Below are 12588 nucleotides of genomic sequence, written 5' to 3' on the forward strand. Positions count from 1 at the left end.
TCTCCACCCCCATACAAGCTTTCACACGGACGATTGTCCGTGTGGTCTAAGCTTGCGTGAGCGGGGGGAGCGTGCGGCCCTGCCTTCGATGGTCGTCGACCATCGAATGCAGGGGGCAGCTCCCACCATGGTGGAGGCGTACGCCCCACCATTTTCATGCGGATCGCCAGCCGTCCGCGTACGGACGGCCGTGGCGATCCGTCTTGTAGGCGGGGATTGGTTTGTGCGGCCGGAGCAACGTATGCGGCTCCGGCCGCACAGATCAGAATAAGGGCCTCTGTGTACAGCGCCGTCAAATTATTGAGCACACCCTGGGTTTTGTTCAGATGTCTCCACTACTAACGTAGGTAACAGATCTGACAGATTACGATCACCTCTAGTATTTCAGATGATTGTGACACAGGCAGGAGATCCCGACATGGTTCTTCCACAAACACAGCGTGCCAGGGCTATACCCAGGCTCAAGCCCTTCCCGATCCTGAGGGTCTAGGAAAGTTGTGTCATTCACAAATAAATGTGTTCTACCAGGTTGCCGTGGCCCCAGCAAAGAAAGGGTAAACAGCAGCAGAGCCACTTCCTGCCTGATCAGTATGGATGCAGAGTGACATCACATTCAGCCAGCAAAGGATGGGAATAATGAGGAGGAGGGGAGGCAGCACATTGTGTGTGAGTGCGTCTGGAGGCAGCCACGCACAGAGATCTGCAGTCAGCATTCAGTTGCCCGGGTGCCCGGATCCCCAGCTCTGACACAGCTCTATATGACTGTCACCAAGGTAAGTCAGAGATGCATATAAGAGACAACAAAGTACATGGAGGGGGGCAGAGAGGTTAACTGAGGAGGATACATAGAAGGCTGCATGGATGTGTGTTAGCATCCTTTCCATATGGATAGAATAAAAGATTTCTATCCTAAGAAGCTTACAATCTCTGGGGTACAGAGTGTATGGCAAAAAAGTGCTTACAAGGTACGCTGGACATCATTTTGCCTATACCCTTGGACTTTGGAGATCGTAGGAGTCATATGCAGCTCCCCAAACGCTCTTACACACAACCATGCATCCAAGTACATAGAAATCAACCACCCGCCTAATCTCTTGGACCTGTTCCAAGAAGCAAAGGATTAATCAGATATTATTGCGTCCTATGTAGGGGTGTCTGACTGGCTTCCATAGCCCTCTGCTTAATCCATAGACATCTGCAGAGGGAACACATGGAAATCCAACCAAACCCTTAATGCAACCTGCTGCTAAGAGATTTGTGACGTTGGGGCGTGGGAGAGGAGTAGCTGCGCTTCAAGGAGACAGTTGGGAGCTAGAGTGAGGCACATCTCGTAGTAGAACGCCAGGTGTAACTGAGAAAAGTCTACAGAAGCTTCATGTCTGTAATATAGGGCTGACAACATGTGGGTGGAAGATGTGATACTAACTGTAAGGAACCTGGGGTTGGTTGTATGTTTGCATGCAGAAGGGATGGAGGATGAGGTAAATATTCCAGAACTGTACATATTAGAATAGGTAAAACAGCGGAGATTGATACGCGGTTGATTTGTAGGGATATAATGAAAGATAGGGATGTTGGGTGTGATATATTAGAGAGATATGATGGAGAGGTGGGTAAGGGGCGAATGCTGATTTAGTACACTGGGGAGCAGAATTACATGGTTAGTAAAGTACCGATTGTGGCAGATATGGCTGAAGAGAGATAAGGAAGTTACTTAAGGATGAAAGTGAAAAAGGCGTTGGTTAAGAGAGATGTAGTTCAGCCAGAAGAAAAGCTGGTTAATAGAATTAGGGATACAAATGATTCAGGATCCATGGTAACAAGAAAGAACTCTGATTGATTTAGGTATATGTGAGGGGATTGGATAAAAAAACAGAACGGTCCAGACCGGATTCCTGCAGCAATCTCTTAACCACTGTGGAGTAGCGGACTTCACCACCCGTCACCGTCTGGGGGAAGGGGGTGTCCTGTCACAAAAGGGTGTATGGAACAGCAGTCATTGGGGAGACAGGAAGAGAGCGATTACAGCCTGGCCGTATGGTCTGTCCTGATCCATCCATGGATCATATAGAAAGGCTGTAATCTCTTCCACCCCATCTCCCCAGTGATTGCTGCTGCATACACCCCTTCAGAAGGGAAACCCCCAAGATGGGGAAGCGCTCTATCTCTACAGTGGCTAAAGGCCCCCTTACATTTGTCCGACTTGTCATAACGACAAGTCGGACCCGATTGTCCCAGCAGCTCCCCGGGAGGGATCACATGCGATGGCACTTCATGTGCCAAGTTTTGCATGTGATAAATCGCATGCGATTTATCACATGCCACTCCCGGGGAGCTGCAGGGACAATGGGAGCGGGGGACAGCAGCAGGAATATGCCCGCAAACAGAGAGTGGGCAGGGGGGGGGGTCGGGGTGCAGGGAGCCGGGCAGGAAGCCGCTGGGCAGGGAGCAGGGGGGGCGGCGGCGCAGAGTACCAGGGAGCCGGGCAGGAGAACACGATGCAGCAGCAGCACTTAAAAAAAAAAGAAAAACCCCATACAAACGCATAGGAAGCTATTGATTGGCTGAGACCTCTCTCAGCCAATGAGCGATTGGCTGAGAGAGGTCTCAGCCAATCGCTCATTGGCTGAGAGAGGTCTCAGCCAATGAATGGCTTCCTATGCGTTTGTATGGCCCTTTTTTTTTTTAAGTGCTGCTGCTGCAGCGTCTTCTCCTGCCCGGCTCCCTGGTACTCTGCGCCGCCCCCCCCCCTGCTCCCGCTGATGCTGCCCGGCTCCCTGCGCCTGACTCTGGTAGGTCCCCTGTTGTGGGGGAGCACGGCTCCGGGCAGCACATAAGATTTAGCAAATCTTATGGTGCCCATACACGCTACGATTATCGTATGCGTTTTGTACTTTTTAAGTACAAAACGCATCGCATATACGATAATCGCGGCGTGTTAAGTGTCTGCCGCGTTCAGATCCGACGCGATGCGCGTCCCTGGGAGCCCGATATAGTAAAGTACAAAAAGGATGTGCAGGCACATCCTTTTTGTACTGTATAGGCCCATACAGACACTACGATGATTCCTTAATGATGATGAACGACCCCATTATAAATCACCTCCTGAACAACTCAGAACGACTTCGTTCAGGGTCGTTCAGGAGGTGAATCTTTCAACATCGTCTAGTGTTTATGCTGTGAATGATGGACGACTACAAACGATGCGCGTACCCGTGGGTCGTTAAAGACCATAGCCATCGTCCATGCATGCAGGTCAATTTGGCTATGGTCGTTAACAATGTTTGTTTTTTCAATAGAAAAATGACCTGCATCGTTTGTGGTCGTTTCTCATCTGTCGTGCACCAGCGATCACTGCAATGCTGAGGTCGTTCATTTTCACTTCAAGGGTGAAAATGAACGATGGTAGTTAAGATGTGACACATCGTAGTGTCTGTATGGGCCTTATCGCATGTAGTCAAAATCAAATCAAATAGGACCAAAAAAGCGTAGCGTGTATGGGCACCATTATGTGCAGCCCGTCCGACCTCCCATCTCCGATCCGATGCGCACGGGGCCGCGCATCGGGTCGGAGGGGATGTCACCATATGCGATTTGGGACGATTTCACGGCCCGATTCATCCGAATCGGGCAAAATCGTGCCCAAATCGCATAATGTCATGGTGCCCATACACGCTACGCTTTTTTGGTCCTATTTGATTTGATTTGATTTTGACTATATGCGATACAGTACAAAAAGGATGTGCCTGCACATCCTTTTTGTACTTTACTATATCGGGCTCCCGGGGACGCGCATCGCGTCGGATCTGAACGCGGCAGACACTTAACACGCCGCGATTATCGTATATGCGATGCGTTTTGTACTTAAAAAGTACAAAACGCATACGATAATCGTAGCGTGTATGGGCACCATCAGGGGGCCTTAAGATTGCTGCAGGAATCTGGTCCGGCGTTCCTGGGTCTGGACCGTTCTGGTTATTACCCAATCCCATATCACAGGCGATTGCAGATTAAGAGCTGCTGGGGGCGGCGATGACGCAACTGGTTGCAGCGACCAACCATTTTTTAGGAGCAGTCTGGACAACGCAGGCGTGTCTGGACCTCTTGGGGAAAAAGTCATGGCAGCTGAGTGACTGTGAAATTTCACAACATTACAACTGACTGAATTAGACCCATAGGTAGTGGTGAGTGTAATGGAAGGAGAACCAATTCTGTGTGCTTTGGATGAATCCACATGTATTTGGGATGTATGAATTATCAGAGGAGAGAAGAACTAACTTTGGAAGGTATAGAGATAGACAATGTAGTGCACTAGCTCAATGATATATGGGTCAACGTAAGGAAGCCTCTCAGTGGCCCTTATTCTGATCGGTTCGGAAACGGGCACTCTGCGCATGTGCAGGCGAAATCGCCGCACACTTCTTTTGACCGCCGCAAAGGGGGCGGATAGGGGCGTGAGGGGCTACTTAGCCTCATTTCCCTATGCATACGCCCCGCGTTTCATGGGCGTTCCCATGCAAACGCGGGGCGTATGCATGGTAATGAGGCCATGACGCGCGTGTAGGGGGCGGGCAGCTGACATCGCCGGATGTCAGCTGCCCGCCCCAATACAAGATTTCACACGGACAAGTGTCCGTGTGGTCTTGTGTTGCGGGACCTGGTGGAGCGTGCGGCCCTGCATTCGATGTTCGGCGACCATCGAATGCAGGGGCAGCTCCCAAGGTGGAGGAGGCGTATCCCCGTCCACTTTCATACGGATCGCCACATATCCGCGTACGGACGGAGGTGGCGATCCGTACGCAAGGCGGGGATTCGTCTGTGCGGTCGGAGCCGCATATGCGGCTCCGGCCGCACCGATCAGAATAAGGGCCAGTGAGTGTTAAGCCCTGTACACATGCATCGATTTTTCCCGATTTTCAATTCGATTTTGCTTATAGAAGCAAAATCGAATCGAATCCTAAATTAAATCAAATGTTTTTTGTGTCACTTTCGATCTACATTTGATTCGATGCGCGCTCCTGGTTTCACAAAATCGAACAGAAAAACCCACTATGCAGCCAAGGAAATATCTAATTCGATCTAGTAAATCGAATGTGTACAATGTACCATTAATGTATATCGAATTCTGTATCGAATTCGATATCTAATGCAAAATTACAGATCTAATGCCAAATCGAATGGAAAGATCTAATGCCAGATCTAATAGAAAAGCAAATCTAACGTTGAATCAAAAGCAAATTGATGTGTGTGTACAGGGCTATAGGGGGATGCTTAATGTAGGATAGAGCATTAGAATGATATGGAACGTAGAACATACTTAGACTTGCATAGTCGGCGTGGCGCTCATACAGGGGGAGCAGGATGGAGGCGGGCAGGGGGCGTTCGCATGAGAATGCCCTGCATTTCCTGGGTGTACCAAAAAAACACTGGGCATCCCCATGCAAAAGCAGGAGAGCACCTGCCTGCCGGGGGTGAGTGGCTGACATTACAGGATGTCAGCTGCCCGCCCACTTCTTTGACCCAGACGCCGCTAGTCTAAGTCAGCCGAGACTGACTTAGATTTGTGAGCAGGGTAGAAATCATTTGATGGTCGCCGATGTGGCGTTAGAAGGCTCGCTAAGTATAAACACCCCCCAGAGCTGATATAGAGTGATATGGAAGAGTGGAATAGAGATTAGAGCTGATTTGGAGTGGTATGGAGGAGTGTAGTGGATAACAAAGTAAATGGAAGAGTGTAATGATGAATAGAGGTCATTTTGGGTATATATATATATATATATATATATAAAGCAGTATTATGGAAAACATAAAGGAAAATGACATGGAGGCATGTAATAAAGTATAGAGCTGATTAGAGCAGCACATTGGAGTGTAATAGATAATAGAGCTTATTTGAAGTGATATGGAAGAGTGTAATAGAGATTAGAGCTGATTTGGAGTGATATGGCAGAATGTAATAGAGATTAGATCTGATTTAGAGTGCAATAGAAGAGTGTAATAGAGATTAGATCAGATTTAGAGTGTTATAGAAGAGTGTAATAGAGATTAGAGCTGATTTAGAGTGCTATAGAAGAGCATAATAGAGATTAGAGCTGATATGGAAGAGTGTAAAAGAGATTAGATCTGATTTCTATGAGTGCTATAGATTAGTGTAATAGAGATTAGATCTGATATCTGATATGGAGTGCTATAGAAGAGTGTAATAGAGATTAGAGCTGATTTGGAGTGCTATAGAAGAGGGTAATAGAGATTAGAGCTGATTTAGAGTGCTGTAGAAGAGTGTTATAGAGATTAGAGCTGATTTAGAGTGCTATAGAAGAGTGTAATAGAGATTAGAGCTGATATAGAATGCTATTGAAGAGTGTAATAGAGAATAGAGCTGATTTATACCCCTTTTACATCAAAAACCCTGGTCGGACCCTGGTCTTTGAATGCTGGAGTATCCAGGGTCTGACCCTGCTTTATACCCCATTTACACAGCACTTTGACCTGGGTCGGACCTGGGTCTGCACCATTTACACTGAACCTGGGTCAGCCCTGCCTTAAATAATATTTTATATATATATTTATAGAAAAATATATATATATATATATATAGAAATATATATATATATATATATATAGAAATATATAATATATAGAAATATAATATATATATATATATATATATATCAGGGCTGACCCAGGTTAAGTGTTTTTTTTTTTTTTTTTTTTAAGGTGCTGGGGGTGCCGGAGGGTACCTGTCCTGCCTGCTGTGCTTGGTGTACCTGGGGGTACCGGGGTGCTGGGGGGTGCAAGGGGTGCTGAAGGTACCTGTCCTGTCTGCGGTCGGATCTCAGCGGAGAAGATGATGTGCGCCGTTGCTGTACCACCCCACCCCCCCCCCCCCCCTGCCCCCTCTCCTCAGCAGCCGCAGGGACCCCCCTACTCCCGCAGCAGTTGGGAACATCTTCCCCAGCGCTGCACGCTGTGGACCCGCTGCGGGTGCCTGCACCCGCAGCGGGACCATTTACACCGACATTTACACGGGTCCTATCCGTGTTCTACCCAGGTCAGGACCTGGGTAGAGGACCCGTGTAAATGGAAACGGATACCCCCCATTTACACCGCCGCGGATCCGGGTCTGACCCGCCGCTGACCCGGATTTTTCGGCGGTGTAAAAGGGGTATTAGAGTGCTATAGAAGAGTGTAATAGAGATTAGAGTTGATTTGGAGTGCTATAGAAGAGTGTAGTAGAGATTAGAGCTGATTTAGAGTGATCTTCCCTCTTCCCTCCTGTTGTCAAAGCCCACTTCTCTTCACATTTCACTCACAGCTCACCTATACTCAGTGACCATCTTTGTCCGCATACTCATCTCCATCATTGGCATCTAGCCTCTAGTTGTATGTTGATTGAGTCCTCACTACTTATATTTAAGCTGTAATGTGTATTGATCTGTGGCGCTCTTTATTTGTACTGTATTTTTGTTATTTATTCAATGTTATGCCAAGCTTTGTCTCCCTGTATTGTTCCTTTGTACGGCGCTGCGAAACACTTGTGGCGCCTTATAAATAAAATTATAATAATAATATGGAAGAGTGTAATAGAGATTAGAGCTGATTTGGAGTGCTATAGAAGAGTGTAGTAGAGATTAGAGCTGATTTAGAGTGATATGTAAGAGTGTAATAGATATTAGAGCTGATATTTGCTGGTTTAGCTGATTACTGTCAGCATAGTGTAGGGAGCAGAACAGGTTCTGCATACGTATTTTGGAGCGAGAAACATGTGCAGCAATGTATGATAAAATGTTATATGAATTAGGGTTGGGGTTATATGTTAGACAAGATGAAATGGGTGACAAAGTGACTAGATCTGAATAAGCGTGGCCAGTAATTGGTAATTTGCAAAAATAGCTGTCATACCTAAGAAGTGCCACATTAATCTGCAGCGTGATGGTGACTGTTGCTTGCTACAGTTTGCATTTTAATCACTTTCAGTATTTTGCACTCTCATTGTCATATTCATAGTTCTTTGAGTACTTTGAAAGATAAAATTAAATTTGTGTCTGGCCATAGTAATGGGGAGGGGAATTTTACCTGAGTGCACTGAAGAGACTACATAACTGATACCTCACAATGGGTCTGATTCAGGCTGTATTGTTTGCAGATGGACAAAACCATGCTGCACTGTAGGTGGGGCAGATGTAACATGTGCAGAGAGAGTTAAGGTGCCCACACACAGATATTGGATCCAATCCGACGTCTATCCAATTTCCCTTGAAATTCAGAATACCCCTCATGCCCACACACAGAACAATTGAGAACCAGTGGTTCTCAAACTTAATTCTCAGGACTCCACACAGTTCATGTTTTCCAGGTCACCTGGCAGGTGCACAGGTGCACTCATTACTGACTGACACATTTTAAAAGATTCACAGGTGGAGCTAATTATTGCACTTGATTCTGTGAGGAGACCTGCAAAACATGAACTGTGTGGGGTCCTGAGGACCGACTTTGAGAACCTGTGGAGTAAACAATCAGAGGGTTAGATGGGTCATTTAACGGCCAGATCGTTTAAAAAATCTTATCGTGTGTGGGCACCTTTGGATTTGGATGGGTGTGTTCAAGCTGAAATTTAAATTTCAGTGTAAGAGAATAAAGCAGCCAGTACTCACCCTGCACAGAAACAAAATAACTATCCCAAATCTAAAGGCCCCCATACACTACAACGATATGTCTGCCCCTGAAGTCGGATGGAATTTTCCTTGAACGCCCCCGATTTGGTACTTTGGTGTCATTTTTTGCATAAGATCTGTCTCATGCGATTGATCAAGCCAAGCTGAATCGCATAAGATATATCTTATGGCATACAATTGTACCATAAGCCATAGGTGCCGATTCTGTGGGTGCTTGAGGGCCCGAGCACCCACGGAAATTGATGAGCACCCACCCGCTCAACAGAGGCCCACCCGCCCGTGTCCCACTGCACTCCCCCTCCCTCGTCGCTGGCACAGGTACTGTGTGGGCATTTATGTACCTGCACTGTGGGGGCATTTATGTATTTAGCACTGTGGGGGGGATTTTTGTAACTGCACTGTATGGGCATTTATGTATTTAGCACTGTAGGGGCATTTATGTATTTGGTACTGTTTCCATAATTTGAATATTGGAGACAACTGTGCTGCGTAATATAAACCAGTATTATTTTTTGGTCACGCCCCTTTCCCATGAAGCCACTCCCCTATATTTTTGGCTTGAGCACCCACCAGCAAAAACATAAATCGGCACCTATGCCATAAGCTATATCTGATGGGCTGGGTTAGGGGGCTAGAGGGACTGGATACGTCAGTCAAACTTCCTGTGATATATTGCATGCACAAAAAGCACTCCTTTTCCCATCTGATTCCGATAAATCACTGGTGCAGTACGAGCAACCCAGGGGCTCCTATACGACACTCACGGGTCCGCGCATCGGATCAGATCGGATGGAATACACAAAAGATGTGGCACTATGCAGACGATATAACGACCCGAATGGTCGTAATCGGCTGAAATCGTGCAAAATCGTTCTAGTGAATGGGGCCCTTAACTCTCTCTGCACCTGTTACATCTGCCCCACCTGCAGTGCAACATGGTTTTATCCATCTACCAAAATTGCAGCCTTGCTTAGATGTCTGAATCAGGCCCTATATTCAAACAACAAAACCCCTCATCAGTTCAGCCCACTTTGTTGAGAGGTAGGAATAACTGTATATCTTAATTGCATGACTTCTCGTTGCCCACCGTGTGCCAAGAATACAGATCTGCACCCAGCTAGCGGCTGTGCTTTTATACTGACTCCAGCATCCTGCTGCCCAGGAACACAAGAACAGTTTGATTTGAATAAATGAGGGACCTGGCATCATGCCAAAGGCATTTTAGGTTTGTTACTTGCCTAACTAGCAATTTGTTCCAGTCAGCCACGTCCTGTACCCTTTACACATTCTGCAAGTCTTATTAAAGCTGCAAGTGCATTAATGCCAAATAAAACCGATGATGTGTTTGCTCACATTGGGGCAGATGTATTAAGCCTGATGAAGAAATAAAGTGGAGATAATTCACCAGCCAATCAACTGTGTTTGTAAAAAGACAGTTGGGAGTTGATTAGGCGTTATCTCTTTCCCCTTTGTCTTCACCAGGCTTAGGGGGGAATGTTCTAACATCCGCAGCCCCCCTTCCGCCGGGCTTCGCATAGTTAATGATTGCATATGCTCTAACATGCTGTGCTGCCTGGACACAGGTGAGGGGGGTGGGATCGGCAGGGGTCCCTTGTGGTAGAAGCCCATAGACTTCTATGGGACCAAGTGAGCAGGTAAAGGCCGCCCCACGCCGCCCTGTCCGAGTGAAATCCTGCACATGTGTATAGCTGTGAATGGGTTTGCAGCCGTGCACATGAGGGGGAAATTATTTGTAATTACTTCCCAGCGAATGGTTTCCCCCTTTGTTTGTAAGTTTAGAATTACTCGGTGCTGCAGAGGTCGTGGGGAGAAGGAGGCTGTCTCAGATGTCGTTAGTGGCCCTCCCTCACAACGGCCGGGAAACACCTGGGTTTTCTTGGGCACTCCCAGAAAACGCATAGTTACCACCCCCAAACAGCCACATGGTGTCAATCACCCTGGGAGCAGCCAACAAAGGCTATACTTCACTGACTGTCTTTGTACAGACGGCTTGCACATGCCCACGGTACGATAATCGCTCTTGCTGCAAAATCTGGGGGAGGGCCGCGGCAGCTTCAAGTGAAGCACTGTGTAGCAAAGCTCTCGTACTTTAGCGATGTGCCTGCATTCCTGGGCGTGGGGCCTCCTTGCAATCACATAACAGAAAACAGTCTCAATGCGCCTGTGTTTTCCAGACCGCACCTCACCTCAATGCCGCATCCTAGCCCACCCAACATCCTGTGCCAACCCATCGCCGCCCCCCACCATCACTCAGACTGCGGTCGCATCATTCTGGGGTGCGACTGCAGTTTCAGAAGTTACGCATGCGCACAGTTGTGCAAAAATCGACGATTATCAACAACTGAATTAGCCCCAATATACACTGCCCCTCCTAACCTGAATACATCAAAAAGATAGAGAAGACCAAAGCTGCATCACTAATGTGGGTTCTCATCAGATGCCACTTGGCACTGTGGCAGTATCGACCCATAGCTCTGACTGTGTGTGTGTGTGTGTGAGTGCTCAGAATGCTGCAGTGGGGAGGAACCTGCCAGTCTGCAGCAATCAGGAAGAATAAGTGACATCACACAGGAGACAGAGCACTATGGAAGGTGAGATGCGCTGCATGGATTAAAGCACTTTAACTCTGCTCTCTGACAGAACGCTCAGGTCAGCATTACATAGCATTAGCGTTATCACTGCAATGGTGGATGGGTAACGGGAAGCTTTTACTGTTCTATATTGCAGCAGTGGACAATATTTATGTTGTACAGTAACATTTTATCACGATGACTGCTCCTGTGATGAGGGCTTGGTGGCTTAAACCTTATGCAGATGAGGTAGAGAATATGCATGGGAGAGTAACTGCTAGCTAACCATTGACCAATAAGTACTATTAGTTATGCGTGAGCTGCTCATGGAAAAACAGATACAGAAGGTTCCGTAACCGCTAAGTCTCCTCCTATCTATTAAAGGGTGATTTGAAGGTTATTTATTTAAAGGAGTTAATTTTGCACTATACATATGAGAGTTTGCATGTGGCTTGATTCAGAACGTAAGCTAATGCATTTACAGCTTCAAATTTGTATACAGTTCTGTGTTGAGATGTGCCACTTTGTGATTCCCAGCGCCTGCGTTAAAAGATTTATTATTTATTTACAGTTTCTTATATAGCGCAGCAGATTCTGTTGCACTTTACAATTGTAGACAGTGATAAAACAAACTGGGTAACAACAGACAGACTTGGAGGTAAGAGAGCCCTGCTGCAAGCTTACAGTCTAAAGGGACATAGGAGGGAAACACAAGGACAGGCACCATAGCATAGCAGTCCCACCAAGTTACAAGTCCAGAATTGAAGCTATATAATACATAAGTGCCTCAGAGGGTTGTGTGTGTGTAGAACTTAAATATGATTGTTTTGCCTGAAGAGGTGAGTTTCCAAAGATGCAGCAAAGCTCGTAGATCAGTCACTTATCAAACTTCTGAGTGGCCTGTGGTAACACAACATGGCCTCAGGAACTCAGGGGTAGATGTATGAAGCAGTGATGAGGGAGGAGAAGTGATAAAGTGCCTGGTACTTTATCACCAGCCAATCAGCTTGTAACTGTCCCTTTTTAAATCCAGCCTGTAACTTAACAGTTAGGAGCTGAATGGAGAAATATCTGTGATTTATTTTTCTCTAATCTAGTTCTCATTATATGTATTTTTGATTGGATCTAATGAAATTAATGGTACTCTTTACCTATAACGGCGCCCACGATTTTGATCTTAGGCATCGCAAGGTAAAAAATCGCGTCGGTCGCATCGCATGCGACCAAAAAATCGCATGCGATGCGACCGACGCGATTACCGCGATTTTACATAGGGAACAATGTTAAATGGCCCAATTGACCCGATTTTACATAGGGAACAA

At 46.7% G+C, this 12588-nt stretch overlaps 1 protein-coding gene across 3 annotated transcripts in view; it reads left to right on the plus strand.

The window, feature by feature from the left end:
• The first annotated feature begins 549 nt into the window (after positions 1–549).
• Positions 550–12588, plus strand: part of CORO2B (coronin 2B) — a 44326-nt gene continuing 32287 nt past the window's right edge. Inside the window, exon 1 of one of the 3 annotated variants that reach the window (XM_083184392.1) lies at positions 550–773. In XM_083184392.1, the coding sequence (XP_083040518.1) occupies positions 759–773 (15 nt within the window). In that variant the 5' untranslated portion in view covers positions 550–758. Of the gene's footprint in view, positions 774–11196; positions 11346–12588 lie in introns of those variants that run through there. The other 2 variants (XM_083184393.1, XM_083184394.1) reach the window with 2 other exon arrangements.

This window comes from Crinia signifera, chromosome 4 (genome assembly GCF_055691185.1).
Source record: "Crinia signifera chromosome 4, ASM5569118v1, whole genome shotgun sequence".
Taxonomy (NCBI): Eukaryota; Metazoa; Chordata; class Amphibia; order Anura; family Myobatrachidae; genus Crinia; species Crinia signifera.